The sequence below is a fragment of the Peromyscus leucopus genome, chromosome 20 (genome assembly GCF_004664715.2).
Source record: "Peromyscus leucopus breed LL Stock chromosome 20, UCI_PerLeu_2.1, whole genome shotgun sequence".
Lineage (NCBI taxonomy): Eukaryota > Metazoa > Chordata > Mammalia > Rodentia > Cricetidae > Peromyscus > Peromyscus leucopus.
Window position 1 is genome coordinate 23,823,186 of NC_051080.1, and position 26,033 is coordinate 23,849,218.

Below are 26,033 nucleotides of genomic sequence, written 5' to 3' on the forward strand. Positions count from 1 at the left end.
GGGGGGCCTATCTTTCTCCTGAATTCTGAAGAACCTTGCTCCCTGGTGTCTCCTCTTCCTCCAACTCCCTTTATGTTGGGCTCCATGTTGGGCTTTACATTCCTTTACCTTGTTTTTTTTTTTTTGGGGGGGGGAACATAAAACCTATAGTATTGGACTATGCTTTTATCTAATTACTCTGTTCCTTTGTCATCTACATGGAAGATTTCTTAAGTTGCTCTTTGGGATCAATGCAATAAAGATGCAAAGATCAAAAGAAAGAAAATGACATTTATGCTTTCCTAGAAATATTGATGGAAGATCAAGTGCCTACTTTCTTTGTAATATGGGTTGCTGTCATTTTTTCCTCAAGTCAAGTGAGGCTGCTGGGCTAATGACAAGGCTCCTCTTTGGACAGTGGGTCTGAGGAATAAACACAACACAGAGAAATTGGCATCTTTTTTTGAGGCTGAAAACTCCTGGGATGGAGTTTCTAATCAGTCAGCACTGCTTTGTGAGAAGGAGGGGCTATGTGGAAAGTTGAGGGCTGGGCACAAAAGGACAGGACCACCTTAATAAGTATCTTGCTTTCATCCCTTTCTGTTCTTATAACAGTATCCGAGTCTGGGTAATTTGTAGAGGAAGGAGGCTTATTTTGCTTATAGTGTAGAGGCAGGGAAGGACAAAATGAGAGAATGCAGCTGGTGAGGGTTTCTTTCTACTTCATAACATGGTGGAAGTTATGAAGGGAGATAGCTTGGGTGTGAGAGAAACGAGGACTGTACTCCTACTGTAGCGAATTCGTTCCTGGATGAAGGCAGCAATTCATTCATGAGTGCTCTACTCCTTTGTCCTCAACATCTCCCTCCAGGCCCCACCCTCCGACACTTCCACATTAAGGAGCTGAGGTTCCAATGATAAACTTACAGTTATGGGACACTTATTCAAAATATAGTTCATCTAGAGGCAGACTGGAGAGATTCAACCCTCCTCAAGGACACGTGCTTAGGGATTTAGCACTGTGAAATACTACTAAGAGGTATCATTTCTTAGGCTTTTATTGTTAAGTACCCTCTAATTTTTCCTGCTTACGAATGAGTAAACAGGAGTAGGCCATTCCTTCCCTTAAATGACAGCTGGCAGGTCCTTCCTTTATGCTTGGTTGCCCTAAGTGAGACGCTGGCAGTCCCCGTTTAGTCCCTCAGGAAGTCTGGTTGTTTTTCATATTCATGATCACTCTGTGGAAACTTCACTCTACCTTCAAGGGCCTCTCAACCACAGTTGCTGCCCAAAGTACAACTCCTGCTTCAGGAGGCCTTCCTCCAGCCACAATCACTCCGGGCCAGTCATGCTAATTTGGAAGACGCCAATATGACACTGTTCATCTTGCCATTGCTCTCACTGGGGAAGGGAGGAATAGCACATCCCTGGTGATCCTTCAAAAAGCCTGTGATTGGTACAATGCAAGGTTTATGACTAGTAAGTATTTAAGGCTTGTGATAGATGGCATTGAAAGCCTTTCGCATGCAAGGCTATGATTTCTAGCTATATATAGTCTATTTCTAGAACCTGTGGGGCTAGTCAAAGAGGCCTCTCCAGTACACCCTACCATTCATGTTGCAACATTAAGTACCTTGGAGGTTCTCCTAAATCATCTTTTATTGCTTACTTGCAATCTTCGTTATGGCTAGAATGAGATAAGATGGTTGTACAAAATGCCAACTCCCAGGGCTTTTAGCCGTAAACCTATCTGGCAGCAGCACAAAAGATCTCTGACAGCTGGCAAAGATTTGAAGCCAGGGGTACTAATACCCAAACCTTGGGAGCTTTAACACAAGTTGTGTGCTGGGCTGCTATCACTCACGGCTCAAAGCAATAGCTTTAGACAAAAGTACCTACAGTTATATGTCTCTGGCTTTGAAAGCTTAGAAAAACGAGCCTCCAGTTATCAGGGTCTAGAACCATAAGACAACAATTTCAAAAGTCTAGAGTTTGGTCTGACCTGCGCACCTAGATAGATGTCAGGCTTCTAAAGACCATAGCCATAAGCCTCAGTTTCTCAGAGCCTAGCGCTGCATATTTCTGGGTTTGTGAGTCTGCTGGAGATAAAGAACTCAGAGGTACCAACACTAAGGGAGCTGGGCTTTGCCTATGTATGATTTCTATCTGAATACAGCATCCCCAACCAACTCCTGATGGCAATCTGATGTGCCCAGATAATAAATAGACACAATATTCTTTTAAGAGTAAGAGTGCTGGCCAGAAAGGGCTTACAGAGAAAAGGTCAAGGTCAGTTAATTGAACTGAGTCAATGAAAAGAGCAAATTTGAGAGGCCTAGCATTGAGAAACTATGAAAACTTAGCAGGAGAAAACAGGAAGGTGAGGAGGGAGGCAGAGAAAGAACAGGCCCAACAATGGGATATTTTCTAGGAGCTTATAGACTGGGGAATAATGATGAAAGTCAGGACCACATGACTTAGATACCACTTCTGGTTGCCCAGGAAACTGGACCTTATGGTGATAAAAGGGACATGCACAGCTAACAAACAAGGATACATCGTGAGTCGTCTGTGAACATTACCTTTAGAAGATATATCAACATGTTTGAGGGGCCTTTGAGCCACAGACAAAAACAATGTCCTGAAATTAACCCTCTGTCCATCCAATCGGCAGCTAAGCACACACAGTCTGCTGCCTCTACTGACAGTGGTGCCATTCATGTCAGATAATAATGTGAACAAATAACAAGCCTGGTATTCCTCCAGTCCCACCCAGAAAAAAAAAAAAACAACAACAACAACTCTAAGAACTAGGGACTCTTAAAGTAAACAGCAAGTACCCTTTTCTTAATTGTTATAGTTTCTGGTTCCTTACAAGACATTTCAAGTTTCACCTTTTCATCTAACTTAATTAGCATCAATGTCTAAAGGAGACATTGTCTCTGTCCTAACCACACCCTTTTAACTTGCAGTGTTTTCTAGCAGGCTCTCCTCCACCATTACCTCCACCTCTGTGGCTTGGGTCTCTTCCCTGATAAAACACAGGACTGCATGGTCTATGGTACCAGCACTTTTGAAGTACCAGGAGCTTATCACATAACTACCACCATCAACAGCTGGTGGATTTCAACAGCCAGTGTACAGATACCCAAGATCCCATTGTTTTTCAGATAAAAATGTCCTGACACATGCATTTGGCACAATGTCCTCTAATTTCTTTACAAGAGTGGTTGGCCTAATGTAAAACTGTCTTTTGGTTCTTTCTCTTCCCTACTTCCTGACCAACATCCCTTCATTCTTCCAATAAACTGCTACATTCAAGTATCTAATATTCAGCTCCCAAGAGAATCAAACTTTAAGATGTGTTTAAAAGTGTGAAAGTGTCTATGGCTTATAATTTAATAGCTATAATAGCCATGAGACTCTGATAATCATCTCCAGGAAGAAAAGCAACAACCTGGCATGACCAGATTCAAAATACTCACTGGATTTCTGCGGTACCTTACTAATATTCTGTGAGTGTCTGGGTTATCTCTGTGTAATGGATATTCACTGGAAGTAAACTAACATTCTTCAACTCACAATGAAGTTATGTCCTGATAAACCCATTGGAAATGAATTTTGCACTCAGTTAAAAATGCACTTAGTAAACATGGCCTACTGAACGTCCTAGTTTAGGAGTATAGTATACTTTAGTGTCTCAGTTGTTTGCCCACATGACTGTGTGACTAATTAGGAGCTGCTATTATTGCATTGCAAGAGAAGATCATACCACAAATATCTAAGATATAACAACAAAATTTGAAGAATGGTTTTAACTGAATATATACCAGTTTCTTATCATTATGAAAAGGAAAAAAGTTGAGTCATAATACATGACCATGTGAGTGTGTGTGGAGGGGGTATCCTTGTCCATAAATAGCTCCTCTAGAAGAGATTTCCATTTGTAGGTAGTATTTATATGAGATTCCTTTTCTTCATGTTCAAGACCCACTCACTCTGAAGACCATTTTAAGATACTACAATAGTCCATAAGACTTCCTGAGTCATATTTATTGATTGATTTGGCTTATTTCTTGATTTGATTTAAAATTATAATCCTTCAGAATCACATTTCAAAGTGGGAGGTCATATATGAGAGTCCCCCTCCACACACACATGCTTAATAAACCTGGAATTCATCTGCTTTCTGTGTAATTACTGAAAAGCAAAGTTTATCTTCAGCCTTTCCACTGGATCAGTGGACATAAATTGTTTATTATGTTCTCAGATACTAATGCTACTAAGAGTTTAACTCTCCTCACTATAATTGTTGCTCCTCATTATTTACTGGAAATTATCAGATGATGGAGCTCTGCTGACATTTAAAGTCATGAAATTATACAGAAAATGAATATAAAAGAACAGAAGCTGTCTAGAAACTAAATGGTACGAGAAAGAAGCATCCATTTTCCACTGTTCAAATACAACCAGGGAGCAGAAGCATTTAGTGACACTAGGAGAATACCCCATGAGAGTGGCATAATAAAAGGTCAGGAGAAGGGCTGGTTAATGGCAAGAAACAAAGCGAGCGAACAAACAAAAGCCCTGCACAAATGTCAGATGGGTAGAGCGTGAGAGATGGTCACAGGAGATCATAGTGGTGATGATTGCATCCCTCCAAGAGATGTTCCAGGGGAAGGCAGTTAGGGAGATGACCTCTTACTGGCGTTGGTTTGAAAGAATGTGAGGAAGGACACCAAATCAAGTGACTATAATGCTGGTGAGGATGTGGGCAAAAAAGAACCTCTGTTCACTGCTTCAGGCATTATGGAAATCGGTATGGTGATGTTTCAAAAGCTAAAAATAGAACCATCATGTGACCCATCTATACCACTTCTGGGCATATACCCAAAGGACTCTATGCCCTACTACAAAAATACTTCCTTATCTACATTCATTGCTGTTCTATGCACAATAGCTAAGAAATAGAACCAGCCTAGCTGTCCATCAATGGATGAATGAATAATGAAAATGCTGTGTGCATATACAATGGAATTTTGTTGAGCTATACATAAAAATGAAATTTGAAGGCCAACAGAAGGAAATTTAAAAAAAGTATGCTAAGATACCTAGACCCAGAAAGACAAATGCCACATGTTCTCTGTCATATGTGGATCCTAGCTTCAACTCTTTAGATCTGTGTGTTTAACTTGGAGCACCTATCAAAAGCCAGGAAAACCGAAAGGGGCTAATTAGTGGTGAATGCCTTAAGAAAGTGGAGTTAGGCAGATGCCCTTAAAATTACATGTTCTTGTCATTCTTCTTGGTTGTCCACCAGAATGATATGATAAAACTCTACTGCTAAAGACATCATCTACCTTGGCTATAAGATATAGAGAAGTCAAACCAGAACTGAGCTGAAAACATTCCTCCTTTTTCATTAGCTTTCATAATGCTGAAAGGTGCTATGTAGGTACTAGGGGAAAAAAGGTATCAGTGGTCTTAACCCAGCTGTGAGTCCTATGAACTATAATTCCCACTGATGCCAAAAGATATGCCCACTGCTACCATAGTGCCTCAACCATTAAGGTAGCAACCAACATCACTCTTACTGGAATTGAGGAACACACTGCAGGAAGGAATTCACGTCTGGTATTGTAATCCCAGTAAAAACCCATGCCTGTGGATGTCATGAGCCCTAGGAGGGAACCGAATATCATCATTTAGCTAAATGTACATGGCATCCAACTATAATTGCTACTCTTAGCTTAATCAGGAAACTGACTCTTTACATTGAATGGTCATAATACAGACACTCTTGGTTGCCCAATGTGCTGAGAAGAAGGGACAATTTAGTTCAACCCTAAATAGGGCATTTATGCCAACAAGTCTAGGCTCAGAGTATCACAGGAGAAGGAACATCAGAACTCAAGAGCAAGAAGAAAGGGATAAGGGCAGTGGAATGCTATCTTCTAGGCATGACACAGGTATTCAGTCATGACCTCACAGCAGCTGCACTTAGATGCAGTGGCAAGTCGCAATACTGGGTCTATGATAGATAGGAGCCAATGATAGATAGGAGAAGGGCTAATGGAGCAATACCCCTCTCTGCTGTACTATTTGGCTACTAATGGGTTCTGGGGGAAAGGAGAGTTATTAGCTTCAGATATATCCACACTGATAAGCCCACCAAGCTCCACAGAATAGTTGCGTACCTGTGTACATAAGATGGCCCTAGTTAATTTCGGGGGGGGGGGGGTCACAAACAAAACAAAAGAGAAATAAATATTGGAAATGGACCTGTAGTGTGAAGGAGGTGTTGAAAAGGTTGGGGGTAGGTAAGAGAAGTTAGATTGTGAGAGTTATCAGAATGCACTGTATGTGTCCTTGCAATTGTCAAAGAATCCTCCAATTTTATTTTGGTGGCTGTGATAAAATACTATATCAAAAAGCAACATAAATGAAGAAGAACTTTATTTGGCTTGTAATCCAATTATCTATCATTTCAGGGAAGTCAAGGCAGGTATGTAAGTAGCTAGTCACATCCCATTCACAGTCAAGAGCTAAGACAGAATATATCTTTCTTTGCTTGATTACGCTCAACTAGCTTTCTACTTTCTTATGTTGTTCAACACTCTTGCCCAGGGAATGATGCTGCCCACCGTAGACTGGGTCATCCTATATCAACTAATAATTAAGATAGCTCCCTAAAGACATAGAACATAGACCAACCTAATATAGATAATTCCTCAGTAAGACTCTCTTTCCAGGTGATTTTTAGTTGGTGGCAATTAGAACTAACCAGCACAGAAAACAAATTTAATGAAAGTATAGTAAAAAATGAAAGATGTCCATTTTAAGAGTCTTATAATAAAACAGACCAGGGCAATAAATACAGGGGAGAGTGTTTTTTCATTTTTCTTTTCTTTTTGTTTTTAGAAAGAAGATAGTCCCAGGATGTTTTTAGTAAAAGATCCAGATAGACAAACTTCACTGAAACAGTACAGAGAAATAGAATTGCCAAAGGGGGAAGAAATCATTCTTTGAAACTTGAGTGGAAATAGGATCCAACTCCGCTGGGATGAAAGGGGTTGGAAAGACCACATGTTTCTACGACCAGAAAGAGGGACTAGAAAGGTTGAAGAAGGTGATGGTGCCCTTTAAATGCTTCTGTTTTCTCAGGGATGAAAATTTCAGGAATGAGTTCAAAATGAGAAATAAAGAATAGCACTGTAAATGTAATGGACACGCTTAGTGAGATGATCAGGGAGCACTCCAGGTCCACACAACAATAAGAGTGCATCCTTTTTTTTTTTTTTTTTTTCAAGACAGGGTTTCTCTGTGTAGCTTTAGTGACTTTCCTGGAACTCACTCTGTAGCCCAGGCTGGCCTCAAACTCACAAAGATACACCTGCCTCTGCCTCCTGAGTGCTGGGATTAAAGGTGTGCACCACCACTGCCCGGCAAGAGGGCATCTATGTTGGCTACATCACACGCATATTTGAGTAGAGAAACATGTGCCTGAGTAATATGAAGGAAGTTAGTCTGGGTTTTATGCAATTTTGGTCTGTCCTGTTGACCTTAATATGTGATCTTCACCTCCTGTGTTTGGTGTAAACAGAGTCAAACAACATGCTCACCAACCAAAATGGAAATGCATTTTGCTGTCTAGTTCCAATAACAACTTCCTGAATCTTAGTTAATTATTCTGAGAGAAATCACAAAGGAAATTATAAAGCATAGAATGCTCCTATAATTTGTCAATTGAGAATCTAGATGGGATTTTAACTAATGAATCAATTTAACCTGATTCAAGTTAGCAAGCCCTCTCAGTGCATGCAAAATTTCAGTTAAATCTTGTTAAGCTGGACTGTGGGGAGGTCATATGCCCAACATCCCCAGGCAAATGTTGAGGAGACTATCAGATAAATATTACTGAATCTAACAGCACATCTGGAAAACCGGCTGAAGGGTGAGCATAAGCTCTGAGAAAAATGTGAAGAATAGCCTCCTTCAAAATAGCAGCTAAGACTGGATATCTATAAATTAAGTTACAAATGAGCAGCAACTGTGAACAGAAAACACGTGAAAGACAAAAACTTCTGAGGAACCTAAGTGTCACAATGGAGCAGTATGTTACTATTTCTGGTTTTAATAATGTAAATGTGTCCATTCATCTCTGCTCCAATCTGCAAACAGCACAATCTCAGAAATTGCCATGGCTTGGATGTGGTTTGTCCCTATCAAAGCTTATTGTCCAATATAATGATACTGAAAGTGGTAGGGCCCTTAAGAGTTGAGGCCTTCTGAGAGATGGCTGGGGTAGGGAACATTTGTGAAGGAATCATGCAAGTCTTGTGAAGTTCCCAAGAGCAGCCTGTTATAAATGGGCAAGCCCGGGCCTCTCCACTTTCTGATTATCTTGACACATTCTCTATGGCCATCACTCTTTGTCTCTAACCCCATGAACCCTCCATACAACTTCATGTATCATGTTGTAATCTAGCCAGGAGATCTTTGTTAGATTCTTGCACTATACTATTTGTTCTTCTAGAATTAGAGTTATGTGTCAAATAAGTCTGCTTTCTTCATGACTTACCTATCATCAGGCCATTCTGTTATAGCTACAGGGAGTGGGCTAAAATAATAATTACAAAACAATTTAACTGATATTATAGTACAATACTAATAAATAGTAACAAACAATATTAATTAAAATTATTTATGTATTAATACAAATACTCATTATGTCCCAAATACTGTTCTAGGTGCTTTTTTTATTATCAGTTTATATCATGCTTACAAACACTTTTTGAGGCCTGAACTAGTATAATCACTTTATAGATGTTGCATCAGAGGCATAGAGAAATTAATAATTTTCCAGAGGTCACACAGATGCTGAGTAAAAATAACAAGATTTGACTCAGGTTCTCTAGCTTAAGGCTAAGCTTTTAATCATTCCATCTAGATGGATGGCAACAGAAATCACAGTGGGCTTGTTTTGGAGGCAGAAACTGATAGGCTTATTTTAAACATAGTCTGAATAATACAAATGGGAAAAGGCTGGAGATGGTTAATAATTAAGTGAGATTAATGTTTTAAATATTCAAATTCAGCTACTGTCTTCACTCATTCAAAAAATATATCTATGCCTTACCGGGTTTTATTCTAGGTCACAACAATAAGGCAGTCTGGAAAAGACAAAACCATTTGTTCTCTAGAGGCTTATATTCTTGTCGTGGGGCAGGGGGAAGCAACAGGGAAATAAATTACCAGGCAATAAACTCTATAAGGGAAAAAACCCCAGCAGAATGAGATGTAAAGAATGCAGGTGGAGGGGATCAGGAACCACCTCCTGGATCAAAGCACACGTGAGAAGAAACCTGAAGGACGAGTCACCGTATGAGAGTGGCCAGGGGAGCAAAGCCCTGACCCACCCCAAAAGGATATATGCCATACTTGTGAAAGCACAGGGAAGCCCATGATGTCAGCAGATGTGAGGGCATGTGGTAGAAGATGAGGTCCAGGAGGGAAATGGGAAGGGAGAGATATCAGGGAATGCTACCTTTAACTCTAAGTGAAGTGGGGAAAGTGACATAGTCTGATCCATGTTCAGTATAAAATGGCCATTCAGGATGCTGCGCTCAAAACGAATCTCTAACTCCTCCATGGAAGAACAGTGGACCCTTGACAGACAGATGACACCACTGATCCTGACTGGATGCATCCAGTGTAATAAAGGTATGGACCCTGATGACTGAGAATCTGTTTCCATCGCTCCCAAAACAGAGACTAATGAATACAGAGTTCTGGAAGCCAGAAAGAAATATCACGGAGCAATGGGCATGCCAGAAAAGCCTGGGAGATGAGTTTCCTACTTGATTGTCTAGGCATCCACTTTCCACTGCATGATGCTGCCTTTGTGAACAGCCCTTGAGGCTTACATCACCTACAGCGAACCACTTCCAACGACATGACAGCCCTTGGTTGCACAGGGGGCGCAGTAGGACACCACATGCTGGAAATCTGGTGCCCATAAGTTAAGCTGCAAAGATGGTGAACAAATACAGGAGTCTGGCAGCATGCACAGGATTGTAACCTGAGCATCCGCAATCCAGACTAGCTCACCTACTAGCACAGACTGGGTAGCAGGTGTGGGACAGTTCCAGGAGGCTCTGGCAGCCTAGCTGCTTCCAGGACTGGAGAGCTAAGCTTTCCAGTGAGGTTAGCAACAGAAATTTAGCCTTGACCTATGTGATGGGAACAGATTTAAACTGGTAGGATTTGCCTACTGGTTATCACTCTGTACAGATCCAGGCTTCTTTATGAGTAATAAAAGAGAAAAATATCATTTTGACATCATGAAGAAATGCCAAAAGAGGTGTCTACTAGGTAGCTAGACCGGCCTAGAAGTACAGGTTTGTATTCCAACAGCTCAGGAGGCTGAGGCAAGAGGATTGTAAATTCAAAGCTTTTCTGGGCTGCACAGTGAGTCTAAGGATAGACCAGAGAATTTAGTGAGACTCTGCCTCAGTGTAAAAAAAAATAGAATAATAGGTAGGGGGTTGTAGTTCAATGATAGAGCAGTTGCCTAGCCTGTATCACATTCAATTCCCACTTACAGAGAAAACAAAACAAAACAAAACAAAAAAATCATGGTGTTTTTTTTTTAAACTCAGTGAAAAGGTTTGTGTCCTTGGAAAATGGGCACAAATTTCATCACTGAATTTCCTCAAATACACATGATATGGTCATTGCCAATCCAAGCCCAATCAAGCAGGTCAGCCTTTTGTCAGTGTTCTTCACAAATATATCACAGACAGACTTGCTGAATGGCAACTCATGATACTCTGATATAGATGATCCAAGCAGTATAAGACACTAAGGACTAGGTTAGGTATTCCTGGGAATCCTACTTTCCCTTAACATGCTAACAGCACTATTCTATGAATGAATGGAAATGCTATGTCTGACTGAATTGATATTTTTTTCATTTTTAGGTAAGGCAATATATTTTTATTTATTATATAAACCTCTTTGAGTCAGAGGTTTTTGTTACCTGAGGCCAAAGGCATCTTAATTGTATAGTTTTCTTTTATCAATGAATTTTATGTACTGTGTATATTTAAGACTCATATGACCTTGCAGCGTACAGTAGATAAAGAGAAGGTCAGTGCAATAAAATTAGCATATCCATCATCTCACAGTTACCTTTCATGACAAGAACAACTACAGTTTGTTCATATAGTGTAGCTATCAAATACAAACTTCCTAATGCTAGTTCCTATGTTGTACATTAGCTCTCTAGACTTGGTCATCCTACATTCATTCTACTCTGTCCATAGATCTACATCCTCCAATTTCTCTTCATCACTCTTTTTTTTTCAAGATATGGTTTCTCTATGTAGCTTTTCCTTTCCTAGATCTCGCTCTGTAGCCCAGGCTGGCCTGAAACTCATAGAGATCCGCCTGGCTCTGCCTCCTGAGTGCTGAGATTAAAGGCACGTGCCACCACTGCCCGGCTTCTCTTCATCACTCTTTATCACCATCACTTTGTTTTGATTTGCTTTTGGAATTTTAGAACATTCAATTATTATTTCTTTAAATTAGCTTACAGAGGACTAGGTTCCTACATTGGGTTTTCATGTTTTTTGTTTTTTTTTTTTTTTTTTTTTTTTTTTCGAGACAGGGTTTCTCTGTGTAGCTTTGCGCCTTTCCTGGAGCTCACTTGTAGCCCAGCTGGCTCGAACTCACAGAGATCCGCTGGCTCTGCCTCCGATGCTGGATTAAAGGCGTGCGCCACCACCGCCCGGCTGGGTTTTCATGTTTTTTTTTGGTCTTTTCTCCCATCCCACCTCTCTGTTTTCACCCCTTCTCTTGGTATTCATTCTCTCCAGTGTTATTCTCCTTTCTGTTTGTTCTGTTGTCTTTCCTACCCCTTCCCTTGCTCTCGTGAGAGCTTTTTTACTTTATCCAGCCACGTAGGTCCTTTCCAACTTTCCTGGTCTTTACCCGTATTTTCCTCCATCTTCACCATCATTTTGTTTTCTAACTCTGTTTATTTGATTTTTAGAAACATTCCACACATAAAGAAGCTTGTTCCTGTCCTTTCTGTGCCTGGCCTGTCTCATTTAGTATAATATCCTCCAGGCTCATCTACCCCATGGCAAATGTGTATATACCTGTGTATGAACATATAATAGTTATCATATAGATTTACATGCACCAAAGCTTTTTAAATCAATTTACTCATGGATATATACTGAGATTTATTCTTACAATATACTTTAATATTCCAAGAGTTTTTCTTAGTGATCATAATGCAGGCCAAACTCATACAACTTCCCTAGAAGTCAGCAAATTCAGACACATGGAATACCTCACTGGGTTCAATGTCAGTACTTTAAATGTTTTAGTCAGAAGCAACATTATGAAGGTGTTAGTTTTCAGCAACATTTACTTTAACCATAATATAAATGGAGTTAATTTTATTCATTAGCATTTGATGATTTTTAGAAAAACATATTGGCTGTCAAGTTTATATGCTCATGAATGAAAAACTATTAATTTTAGGTGAGAGATTGTTTATTTTCTGAAGTCTGATTTTCATGACTCTTTTAAGGAGCAGTGGTACAAGATGGCTAATCTATACCTAGACACCTTCTCACAAGATTCAAATGGATAATCCTCCAGAGAAACACATTTTTCAAGTTTATTACTGAAAACAAGCCAGAAACAGCCATCCATGTTCTACCTGTACCATCTCACCTCTATTCTATTCTTAATCAGCTATCGTTATGGTTTTTACATTTTAACATAAACAAAGACAACTATGGAAACAAGAAGAAATCTTATTCCTTGAGGAGCAAAAGTAGAAAACTCCTGAATTTAAGTCTTATCCAGTCATGGAAGTAAGGCTTACTCCAAAAACAACAACACAACCCCAAAAGGCACTTGCCAACAGGAGGCCGTGTTTAAGTAGAGACAACAAAGACTTTTGGCATCCGTTGCCTGCCACCCTGAACAAGGTACCCAGCCATGTCTCTAGTTTTCCCTTTAAGAATAGCAGTTATCAGCTGGACCGTGGTGGTGTGGGCCTTTAATCCCAGCACTTGGGAAGCAGAGATAAATGGATCTCTGTGAGTTCGAGGCCAGCTTGGTCTATAGAGCGAGTTTCAGGACAGCCAGAGCTGTTACACAGAGAAACCCTGTCTCAAAACAACATTCCCCCCTCAAAAAAAAAAAAAAAGAAGAAAAGAAAAAAAAAAAAAAAAAAAAAAAAAAAAAAAAAAAGAAGAAGAAGAAGAACAGTAGTTATTATCTCATCGTTGTCATGTCTGTTACACTAGAAGTTTCTACAATTGTGGGGCAGGGCTGCTGCTCATGGTGTCACACAAATATCTCTTATGAGTATGGAGGTAATTCTGTTTTCTCTTAGATTCCTCTGTAGATGCTCTGGTTAATATAGGCATACTCCTTTAATTTGTTGTGGCCACCAAGGACAACAAGATCCTTACAGTACTGTTTGTTATTTTTATTGCCTGACAACAAATTTCACTTTCTATTTTTTGCCTCAGAATAAAAACACATAATTGATTATCTATGGTCAATCTGTTGGAAAATTGGCTATGGAAAATGAAGGACTATTCAATCACCGTGGAAGCCTTATTGGCTAATCAAATTTATATTCTTCCTAGCAGACACTCTCCTTCCCATTGTCCTTTCCTTCCCTGGCAAAGCAAACCCATTACTGCTTTATCTGTTCTTCTCCTGGAAACCTAAGGGGCACTGAAGAGGGGAACCCCACCCTAGGGCAAGAGATGAGCTCTAATGAGAGAGGTCAATCAAATAAGGGTGAAGCTAATCAAGACTACACAGACTCTTCATCTAATTGGACCCCTTATTCCAGAGAGGCTTTTGTTCCAAGGTGATGAGAGATTCTCTACCTGTGTCTTTGATTTCTGTTCCATTTCTATTTAATACAAGGTGAGGGGGGCAGTAAATGTGATGCCTGTTACTTCCTGTACTCATCTGATAGGAGAAGTTGGTTCGAAGGTAAGCTGACATTTCAGAAAGGCCCTGGCTCTACCTCCTTAAAGCCTGTCTACTTTCTCCTACCTTCCTATAAAAGACACAATTGTTTCTATACGGTTAATGTCAGTTTGTGAGGCAGAGTCTACAGATGAGAGCAGAAACATTTCAGCTCACTCAGCAGCTTATAATAAGGAATCCAGATACTACATGGGGACAAGTAAAAAATTTCAATCAGGCTTCTTTCATTTTTCCAGAGTTCTCATCTATGTTAAGACTGTCATAGAATCAAGCTCTGTCTCGGATGTTCAACTTCGAGATCAAAGGAAAATGGCATAAAACTCTGAAAGTAAACAAAGACAATCCTTTCAGCTTTTCCAAGTTATAAATGCCAGGACTTTAATCTACCAGGGAAGCACAGAGTGTCTTTCTATCTTCAATTTCCACTCAACATTCAGTGGGTCTTCCATTTATAAATCACGGATAGCCTTGAAGCCCACCCTTGATCTCCATCCCCGAGCAGACACTAGCCTGTTACTCGATTCCCATCTTCAGCACCATTTCCAAAACCAGTTGTCTGAAGTCTCTCTCTCCCGTGTTTCTAATTCTGACAGGTTTCTCTGTCCTGCTGAGATGACTCTCACCATGGTGGCCTCCTTTTGGACAAATCCAGTGAACACATCTGTATCTTCCTTGGACTTAGCTTCCTTCTTGAAAAGGTTTATTCTCTAGTTGTCTCTGGTACTTTGAACTTTGGTTGGTCCTCCCTGTTTACTGATTATTCATCACTCTGCTGTCTGCTGGCTCTTTCTCTCCTCGATCTCAGGGTGTATACATGTTCCCTCTGCTCCACCGTGAACTTGCTCCATCTGTACCCTGACAGAAACCTTTTCAGCAGCCCCCTATCCTACATACCATCTCTATGCTCATAATTTCTAGGTCCGTACCTCTGAATAGTTCTTTCCACTGAGCTCAAGGATGACATATGTGAACGCCTATCTAAGAATTCAGTTAGATGCTCTATGGCATTTATTATTTAAAATAACTACATGAGACTATGACCCACTTCCCTCAAATCCTTCAGAGGACTCCCCAACTGATAGGACCAGAATAGGCCTGTTCAAGCATCTTTGACTTTCCTCCATCTTTTTGGCATCCCCCTCAAAATATATCCTCAATTTGGTGACTCATCAACTGTCTGGCAGCTCCCAACAGGCTGCCCCAATGCAGAGACATCTCACCTTTATTTTCTGAGTCAACTTTTCCCACCCTTTGGTTCTTAATCCGCACAGAAGGCAGAATTACCTCTTTAAACAGGTCATGGCGCTGAAAGGATGGATTAGCCAAAAAGAGAGTGTATTGCTCTTGCAAAGGACTTGATTTCAGTCCCCAGAATCCATGTTGAAAGGCTCACAATTACCTGTAACTCCAGATGCAGGGGACTTGACTCCCTCTTATGGCCACTTTGGGCTCTACACCCATGTACATGAGAGACAGAAACAGACAGACAGACAGACAGACAGACAGACAGACACACACACACACACACACACACACACACACCTCTTTAAAATGTACTTATTTTTTTTAAAAAAGCCTTAGGTTTTAATGCCTGCTGAAGAGCTACCAATAGATTTCCTTGATTCTTGGACTAATATCCATATTCCTTGTTATAGCCCAGAAAACTATATGAAAGTAGCTTCTGCCAGCATTTCTGGCATCTTCTTTCTACTTCATTCATTATGTTTCAATTATTCCAGACTTTTCTTTTATGCAGCAACCTCACATCTATCAGCTTCTTTTTACTTGCTTTCCTTTCTACTTAGCACATCACCTTTACATACATGGATCAAATACATCATCCAAGTCTCAGGTTAAATGGTGTCTTAGTCAATGTTTTATTGCTACAAAGAGACAGTGTGACCAAAACAACTCATAAAAGAAAACATTTAATTGGGGCTTGCTTACAGTTTCAGAGGCTTAGTCCATATCATCATGGCAGCGTGCAGGCAGACATGGCACTGGAGAAGTAGCTGAGAGCTACTTCCTAATCTCCAGGCCAAGAGAGACACTGGACCTGGTGTGGGTTTCTGAAACCTCAAATTCCACCCACAGTGACACATTTCCTCCAACAAAGTCACATCTACTGCAACAAGACCACACCTTCTAATCCTTTAATCCTTTAGAACAGTTACACTCCCTGGTGATCAGCATTCAAATATATGAGCCTATGGGGGCTATTCTTATCCAAATTACCACATACGTCAATTTCTTGATCCTTCCATCTAAAAGAGCTAGTCACATGCTTTCAGTCAACCCTCTTAATCTTATTGTCTGTTTTATCTTCAGCACAGTGCCTAGTTCCATCAAAAATAATCATTTTTGTTTAACTGTTTGTGGTCTCTTGGCTCATTCAGCACCTGGAACAGAATCTGGCTGGCTGCTAGTATTTACTGAGTGCACTGAAGAAGGGAATCCAGATGGAACTGTTATTCCATCTGTATTTATCCAGGAGCTGTCTCTCTGGTTTCTCTAACACATCCACAATAAGAAATGATATCAGGAGTGGATGCTTCAGGCTGAGGTCACCCATGGCTTCTTTCTTATGTGCCTCTGGCTCTCTTCCTGTCCTCTCTGACATTTGTCCTCTGCTGCAGCCACACACAATCACTTTGCAGTCACATATGTGCTTCACCTTTCCTGTCTCCTTGCCACTTGGCTGTTCTGTTTTCCATGAATCACAGTCAACTGATCCTTCAACATCAGTCACACACTTCTTTATCAAATTAGTCAATAACTCCACTATCTCTAGCACATGATTCCATGATTTTTTCTCAGACTGTGGCAAAGTTATATACTTATATGTCTCCCAATTAGAATCATTAAAGATTCATATTCATACTCATCTTTAAATCAGCAGCTGACAGCAGGTAGGTATTCAATAAATGTATTGAACCAAATCAATTTGACCCATTGCCATGTAAAATATAAATAGAACACCAACTACTTTCCCCCAAATGAATAAAGCTTAAGAAAAAATAATGATTTATATTTTTAAAAACTACATTATCTGCATCACAGAATGCTATTTATCTTGTAAGTTTGTTCACATTCTCATTCTTAAAAATCATAAAAACTAGAAGCCTGGAAGTGTTAATAACTTTTCCAAAGTTATAAAACTATTAAGCTCAATGTTTAGAAATCAAATACACTAGCATTAGAGAACCAAGGCCAGCTAGACTCCCATGCAGTAGACAGGATCATAGGGACCAGCCTTACTTAGAAGAACCCTGTGATCTGTCAATCCAAGTGCTACCCACACTCTGGTCTGCAGAAGTGACCAGATTGGAAGGATGAGTCACCCTGGGCCTCAATTACATCTCAGTCTCAGAAATTTCTCCTCAGAGGCCTTGGTTTTCCTACCTGAGCAGAGGTGAGAGTATTTCTTGTTTTGTCAACTAAGGGCACCCTAATCAGCAGTCATCACTAATCCCAACAAGTCACACTCCTTCAAACACCAACATACTCAGACTTGAAACTTGTCCAAACACCATTTCCTACCTTGGGCATGCAGATCAGCAAATGCCCTGTTGTCTGGGATCTTTTAGCAGAGCTTCTGTCAGGCTGGACCTCTGCAGAAAGGGCAAGCTGAAATGGCTGGACGTTAGAGAATAAGGGGGCAGAGAGAACAAGGACATGTTAAAAAGAAAAGCCCACCTTAAGTGTATTTTCACTATAAAGTCATCACACACTGTTAAATCAAGAAAGCCATTTAGATGCGCTAAAATATGATATAAGCTATTCTTGGTATGCATGAACTGTGTGAGCTGGATTTATGTACAATCTAAAGGTTATTCACCAGCCACAATCAGTGAAATCTTCATGAGTCCACTTAGGGTGGGAAGAGTCATTTGTAAATAAAACATCATATTTCTATTTTAATGTCACTTTGGCTAACCCAAATGAATGCTCAGAATCAGAAAAAAAATGCTATTTCAACATCATAAAATTATAGTTTCCATGAATGAACTCACTGACCACTTAGAATGGGCATTCAATTGAACTTTATGGCCATGATATGAATTTTGAAAGATTACAATGCACAAGGTGCAGGTTTAAAGCATTCCTATTCCTGAGATACATAAAAGTAACAGCTATCCACACTGTATCCCATCCCTGTGGAATAAAACCACATGCCTAAAAAATAGTACTGGTTGGGTTTCTGGTTTTTCTGATTAGGTAATGTTTTGTGTTTTGTTTTGCTTTTGAAATGGGACCCCACACCACAGGTCAAGACTTATCTTTTAAAATGACAATATTCCACAGTTAGGCCTACCTTTCCTTTGACCATAACTCGAACATATGTTGGCTGCACGTCAACCTCAATTAACGAGGTATCCATGTACCTTCAAAATTAAGCACACCACATCTAGTAATTGTCAAAGGAAACACTCAGTAAGACATGAAAGCGTGCTTGCAAGACCACTTTAGATGAAGAAAGTTTAAAATGTCCCCATTAAACTGGTCCTAAAATACTAGCCTTAAATTATTCCTAGTCCAGAGGAAATTCAATATATCAGCAATTTCATTTTTAGACATACAAGTACACTTGGCATTGATTGCCCCTAGCCCAAAAATATCTGAGGTCTGAAATGCCAAAGGTTTGCACCTAGAAAAAAAAACAACAGTGAGGCGGACACATGCTTCAACCGCCAAATCAACAGCTTTGTCTTTTCTTCCATGAATATTTTATTTTAAGCCCCTAGGATTTCAGTAGCTGGGAATGCTGTATCCACCACACTCTGGGCCAACAGGCACCAGCTCTGCTTTTCAGACGCCTCGGTACACTGCAGCTGTTTCAGGTTCCACTGGCATGGCCAGCTTCTTCCCCTAGAAGGTACAAGCAGCTGAACAACAGTGCCTTCCAGGGACAGCAGTCACCAGAGGCTGGGCCTTTCTTTTCTCCTGGCCAAATGCAACAGCTAGATTTTATACCACACGTTAAAATAAGTTTAGTCAAGTAACTATATTTTAAAAACTGATTGTGAATATAAGAAAATGGGGCAATGATTCAAAAATCACAAATGTTAAGACAGGGGGTGCTCATCCAGGAGGCTGGGGTGGGGACCGAAGGCCCAAGCTTTGGAGTCATATAGGTTTGTGAGGAATTCACTCCTCTGATTCCTGCTTCACGGCCTTAGACCACATTCCTGAGATCCTGATCAATCTGTTTCTGTACAGTGAAGAGCACTCTGCCCTCTAAAAGTGCTATGAAGACACACAAGCAGTGTCCCTTAGACAGTTCACATTAATAAAGTATTATGCCATTAGCTCTTGAACTGTCATAAAAAGAGGACAGAGTCCTCTCCCATGCTTGGGATTCTCACGTGTTCACCAACACCTGCCCACAGGGCCTTTGTCTGTTTTCTACCAGTTCTTTATAGAGCAAACTATTGCTCATCTCCCATTTCTCATTGCTCAGGGCAACAAGTTCTACTGGCCACCTCACACTGCCAACCACCAGCCTCATGCCCTGATACTCTGTTTCCTTGAGCTCTCCCTTCTAACATACTTTCCTACCTAGAGCCTCCCTCCCTCTGTAGTTACTCACTAGGTGTCTGACTGCTTAATGCCTGTGTCCTAAGCTGGAGGTATAAGATAACGGAGAGCTGTATCTATGTGGAATATGCTGGTGACAACCTCCTCATGCCTCCCACAGGGGAAGCATGCTGTGGTTTTTGAATAAATCCATTATGAATGGGTTGAACTTCATAGATAGTCTCATGTGTTGATAAACTCCAGAAATAACCTAAAAGTGAGAACTGAAAAGGGTGAAACTATGAATATTTACCCACAAACAACAACAACAAAGAAAACCAGAAATGGGGGCTGGAGCATTGTAAGAATGATGGGTATGAAGTTGGTATGGGAGAGATGGGGTTTCCTTCAAAGGCAGGGAGGAGCAGGCAGCGAGTAGTCAGAGAATGGAGAAGATGGTGGGAAAGAGCATGGTGTGAAAAATAGGAGAGCATCGAAGACTAACCCCCATTCAGCATAGCCAAAGTGAAAGAAAACAACACAAATACCCAGAAACTGAAAAATAAACGATATGTAGTATACCCACACAATGGAGTATCATGAAGCCATACAAAGGAAGGAAATCCTAACACATGGCACAAATGGATAAGCCATGAAGGCACAAAGGCCATACACCATATGACTCCAACTATATAAAATTTCTAGCATATGCTCATTTAAGGATACAGAACTTACATTAGCAATTACCATGAGGAGGGAGAAATGAAGACTGCTTGATAGATATGGGGTTGAGGTAGCAATGTCTAATGGTTAAACAACACTGTGACGTTACCAAGTGCTACTGAATTGTATATTCCGAAACATCTTGACATGGAGTATGTTATGTTATGTGTAATTTGCCACAATTATAAAAGCAAAGTTGGAAGAAAACCTAAGCGATTATAGTCTGGCTTCTCCAATTATTGTTTACTTTGACAAAAGTCACTCTCTGAAAATACATCTTTTCCTAGATCATTATAGAGTATCAGTCTCTCTCACCTCCCACAGCTACTGCAATATCAAATGAAACACAGACCATGTAAGAAGCCATTAACTACACACAGGCCTTTACCAGCACTTTCATGGACATGTTCATGGACTCTGTCATTGTCTGTCCCTCCCTTCCTCCCTCCCTCCCTCCCTCCCTCCCTCCCTCCCTCCCTCCCTTCCTCCCTCCCTTCCTCCCTCCCTCCCTCCTTCCTTCCCTCCCTTCCTCCTTCCCTCTGTCCCTGCATCTATGGTCCTCCTAATAGGCATTGGCTACTATTTCAGAGGTATACAGAGGTATACTAGAGGTACACAGGCCAAATAACATTTCTTCCTTGACCTCAGAATTTAAAAACACAAGGAAATCTGTAGCAGGAATCTTAAAAGTTAGTATTAATAAAATCAAACCCGAGGCGAGTTATTGGGGTCCATGCTGGTAGATCAGAGAGACAGAACAAGCCACAGCTATCTCACCTCGCCGGATCCTCAGCTGGTCTTGTCTCCTCAGACTGGAAGCCTCTGAGTCCTCATCCGGAATGAATCTCAGCTGAACTGAACCAGCCAAATGCTTAACCAGCCAAAAGCTTCTAGTTTCTGGTCCTCATGCCTTATATATCTTTCTGTTTTCTACCACCACTCCCTTGGATTAAAGGCTGGCTTTCTGGGATTAAAGGTGTGTGTCACCATGCTTGGCTATTTCCAATGTGGCCTTGAACTCACCGAGATCCAGAGGGATTTCTATCTCTGGAATGCTAGGATTAAAGGTGTGAGTGCCACCATTTTCTAGCCTTTGTATTTAGTGGCTGTCTGTTCTCTGACCCCAGATAAATTTATTAAGGTACACTGATATTTTGGGGAACACAATACCACCACAGAAATCTATACTTTGTCCAAAAGTAAGCAAAGAGCAAGGAGTGGAGGGAAGTTCTGGGGAAGGGCAGGCCCTGTTCTTCTCAGACAGTGGGCAGGATCCTTTCTCATAAGGTGACAATCTCAGCAGAGGCTGAAGGACAGAGACATTGACCATGAGAATGGCACAGGCACAGGGAAGTGGGTTCACATGGAATGGAATGATCAGAACTCACCAGGGCAGTAATCCAAATCTAACACTGTCAAGCAATGAGGTAGAGTGACCTGGATAACTTCAGGTTTGTGTTACAGGAAGGGTAGGGGATGATACAGGCTGAGTGTTGAATGTCAAGCCCCAGGATGTTTAGAAGAGAGAATTAATAGTCTGCTGTGGCCATGAGGGGCAAACAGGTCACCTTGCCACTGTAGTCATGCCTGTCCACTGGAGAACCAGCACAACTGAGAACCAGTCATAATGTGGGGAGCTCAGAGCAGAATGTCTCTGTGATCAAGGGCTCTAAGGTGGGATGAGGAGAAGGCTGACCATCTAAGGCTCATTGTTCTGTCACAGCATTTTGTAAACAAAAGAGGGCTGTCAAAGTAAAGTAACAGACCTAGAGCAAAGGGTACTTGAGATATGAGCATCAAAAAATAGCATGGCTCTGAGAATCCGTTCAAGTCTGCCTGCATGATTCAAGAGTCCATAGCTATGGGGCTGTGGGGTTACTGGTTCTTCCCTTATCATCTTTGTGCATTTAAGATTACAGTGAGGGATGCAGAGATGGCTCAGTGGTTAAGAGTACTTGTTGATTTTGCAGAGGACCTGGGTTCAGGTCCCAAGCACAGTGGCTCATGACCACCTGTGACTCCAGCTCCAGGGACTCCAGTGCCCTATGTTGTCCTCTGTGGGCACCAAGCATATACATGGTGCACATACATTCACACAGGCAAACAATCATACATATAAAATAAAAAGAAATCTTTTTTAAAAATTACATTGAGCACTCTATCTCTTTAAAACAGCAAACTGACTTTCATTTCTGTGTTTCAGAACTCAAGGGGTTGCTACCTAGAAAGAGATCTAATGGGAAGGCCACGGGAATGAGTATATAAAATGCTTTACCTATAGACGGCCAGGTCCAGGATGATCTGGTTGTGTTTCTCATCATCTTTCAAAGAGAAATCAAGTCTATAAAGGACACATGGAGGGAGGTGGCTTTAGTACACTGTAAAGATAACCCCATCATATAATCAAAAGTAAATGACAACTGGTATATAAAAATCCTCGATGCCAAACTTACTTTGCCAATTAGACAATAAGACATCTATGCTAATTTAAATTTTTTTGAGACATCTAGGAAGCCTATAGACAAATTACTCTTGCTGACTTTGTTGACATGTGAGTTTTTAAAGGGAAATCATATGCAAAGCACTCGCTTTGGTTTGGTGCAGAGATGGAGACACCTGGTGGCTGAAGTGCTCTTTTCCATTTAATTTGAGTTTCCCAGAACTCAACTAGAGCATGGGTGTCCTTCTGGGGGACACAAATGCTGCCTCTGTGTGTTGTGCTTCCACCACCTTGTCCCTCAAGTCCCTGGCAGTCTTCCTTCTTTTTCTTGCCACATTTTATCATCCTCTTTCATATTGCTATCCCTTTTGTCCTGGGAAAGGCTGAGACACAGCCAGTAATTTATAACACCTATTTTATAGCTAAAGAAACAGAGGTTCACAGAGGTGGAGATGCTCAGAGAAAAGGCACAGGAGCCTGGATAGGCAAGAGCCAAAGCCCCTGACCCTTCAACTACATCCCCTGGCTGAGTCCTAAGTATAACTTTGACACTGGCAGCACATTCCACAGAATTATTGGTCAGTTTCATTTTGAGCTTATTAAACCGTAATCAATATAACCCAACAACATTAAACAGTATACACTAAATTGTTTGGAAAATACAAATTAACCTCTAAATTTGGCTATTTGTTTCAGGTCTGCTGTAGCAAAGACACTTGTTGTTACCAACAATCTAACCATACAGGGCTTCTTTAGCACTACACTCCTTACCTCTTGGGAGCCTTCTGTGTGTGGTGGTCCTCTCTACTTACCTGAAAACTCTACAGTCAGCTAATTTCAACTCTCTTTCTGTGTAACTTAAAACTAGTTTGAGAGGCTTTTTGTTTTCCTGTGTCAAGGATCACTAGAAAAGTCCCTACAATTTTCCCTTTATCTCTAGTAATAGAACCCCGTGAAGCACATGGCTATGCAGAATAAAGATACTATTTTCTACCCTCCCTTGAGCCAAGGTTAGAACATATGAAGGAATGAGCTGTAGGTACTTCCCAGGAACTTCACTTAAGAAACAACGTCAATGTCCTTTCCTGACTCCTTTATTCAGCTGAGAGTAACAGGTCACAGTAACACATGAGTCATGGAGACTACTTTTCAAGCTGTTGTAATTGTCTAGGTAAAAGGTAGCATTGGCTCACTCTAAGATAGACGTGAAGGAACTGATGCGTAGTTGGTCTCAGGTGCTATGAAAATAAAAGTGTATGGCAATCACTGATAAAAGTCGGGGAGAGGAGAATCAGGAATCAAGGGATCTGGGCGTTAGCACCAAGGGGGAGATAACTGAGATGGAGACAGTGGGAGGTAAGCATGGTGGGGAGGTGAGAGAAGTAAGTAGAGGGGATAGAAAGCATTTATTCTTTTTCAGTCCTGTATACCAGCAAACTGATGCCACCAAGCTCACCGAATACTGAAGTTTTGAACCCAGGGCAGAGGCAGGAACTTGTTATGTGTAGTGTGAACGCTGTAGTCAAAGTGACAGGATTTATTTATTTATTTATTTATTTATTTATTTATTTATTTTGGTTTTTCGAGACAGGGTTTCTCTAGGTAGATTTGCGCCTTTCCTGGATCTCGCTCTGTAGACCAGGCTGGCCTCGAACTCACAGAGATCTGCCTGCCTCTGCCTCCCGAGTGCTGGGATTTATTTTTAATTATTGCCTTATGTTCTGGTCTACAAAGAGAGTTCCAGGATAGCTGGAGCTACACAGAGAAACCATAGAGAGAGAGAGAGAGAGAGAGAGAGAGAGAGAGAGAGAGAGAGAGAGAGAGAGAGAAAGAGAGAGAGAGAGAGAGAGATGGGGGGAGAAGAAACACACAGTAAAATGTCAGAGACTGAGTACTGACAAGTATGCTAAGAAATTTGGCTACAGCTTGGGCCAGAGAAGCAGAAGTTGACAGAAATTTGAGAAGGAGAGGTCTTGTTTTTGTTAAGATTAAAGTTATTGAAATCTGCCTTGTGTGCTGGTGCCATTGGTTCAGGGGAGTGCAGAGGAGTGCTGCAGGACAGCCGGAGTTGCTGTGAAGTTAAGCCTTCCATGGTAAGAGATGCTAAATAAGTGAGCCAGCAAGGGGGCCAGGTTTTGACAGCAAGTTCAGCCATCATAGAAGAATAGTGTCTACCACAGGAAACAGACACCTGGTTGATTTTGGTTTTTGTTTTTGTTTTTCCAGTGAAGAAACAAGGTCTTTAACTAAGACTATAGGATCATAAGGCCGTGCTGGAGATGAGAAGGAAGAAGAGGTGTGACCACTGCCTGCAAGTGACTGAGGGAAATGTTTATCAGGACAGTATAGGGCAAACAGTTGACATGAGACCTGTGGCCTTGCACCTGCACAAAGATCAGCAGGTAAAGATGGATGCTTTACTCCGTGCACACTGAGCAGGAGGAATTCTCAAGATTAAACAATGCCTGGATTTGTGAGTTGGTGATGATGGACAGGGGGAAGAGAGGGAGCTGAAGATTCTGCTGAGGATGAATTTCTGTGAGGGATATAAAAGACCAAATCAAGAAGAGAACACAGGTGGGGACCATAAGCAAAGCTGGAGAGTGGGCAGATTCCTGTGTGAATGGAGCCTGTGGCTGTGGGAGTGGAGGGAGTCCATGACACTGGGGATGATGGTCAGTGAGTTGATGAGGTTAAGGCTCAACACATGGGCCACTGATGGCAGGAAGTAGAGGAATGAAACCAGGACCTTGTGGCTGAGCTGAGGGGACAAAAAATATGTCAAAAGGACTGAGGGTGGGGTTGATGAGGCAGAGAAATGGAAACCTAAGTGCTAGGATCTTCCATGAACTGAGAGGGCAGGTGGTGGGGGACTGACTGGGGTTATGTAGAAGACTAAGAAGAAGGGATGAACATTCAACAGGGGCTGGGGGATTTTAGGTAAAGGGAGTCAAATAGGCTGCACCTTGCTGTGGGCCATAACTTTACCTGAGGTTGGTGGAGAGAAAGAATTCGGTCAATGGTAGAAACAGAAGCTCTGGTCATAGTCAGTGGACATAGATATACATTGCCTGAGGGAGGGAATAATGCTGGTGATGGATCTGTGAGATCCAGAAAATGCAGGTGGATGGCAGACAAGGACAGGGGGGAAAGGAAATTGGGGTAGGTATAAGGGGATATAATTCTGAGGAGAACAGATGACCTGGTACATGAAGGAGGAGTGGTGGCCAAGGAATGAAGGGACTAGGGGGCAGTAAAGAGTAATTTCTTCAGAGTCTTCTCAAGAGAACTGGCTTTAGGGCAGGTAGGGTAATTAGCGTGGTAGAAAAAATGGTGCTCT

General features: G+C 41.2%; 1 protein-coding gene across 1 annotated transcript in view; it reads right to left on the reverse strand.

The window, feature by feature from the left end:
- Lrrc6 (leucine rich repeat containing 6) overlaps positions 1-26,033 on the reverse strand; it is a 109,012-nt gene that overhangs the window by 32,401 nt on the left and 50,578 nt on the right. The window contains exons 8-10 of the mRNA XM_028876017.2: positions 22,529-22,594; positions 18,329-18,398; positions 17,554-17,649 (exon numbers count right to left, since the gene is read on the reverse strand). Coding sequence (XP_028731850.1) covers positions 17,554-17,649; positions 18,329-18,398; positions 22,529-22,594 — 232 coding nt within the window. The remainder of the gene's footprint in view (positions 1-17,553; positions 17,650-18,328; positions 18,399-22,528; positions 22,595-26,033) is intronic.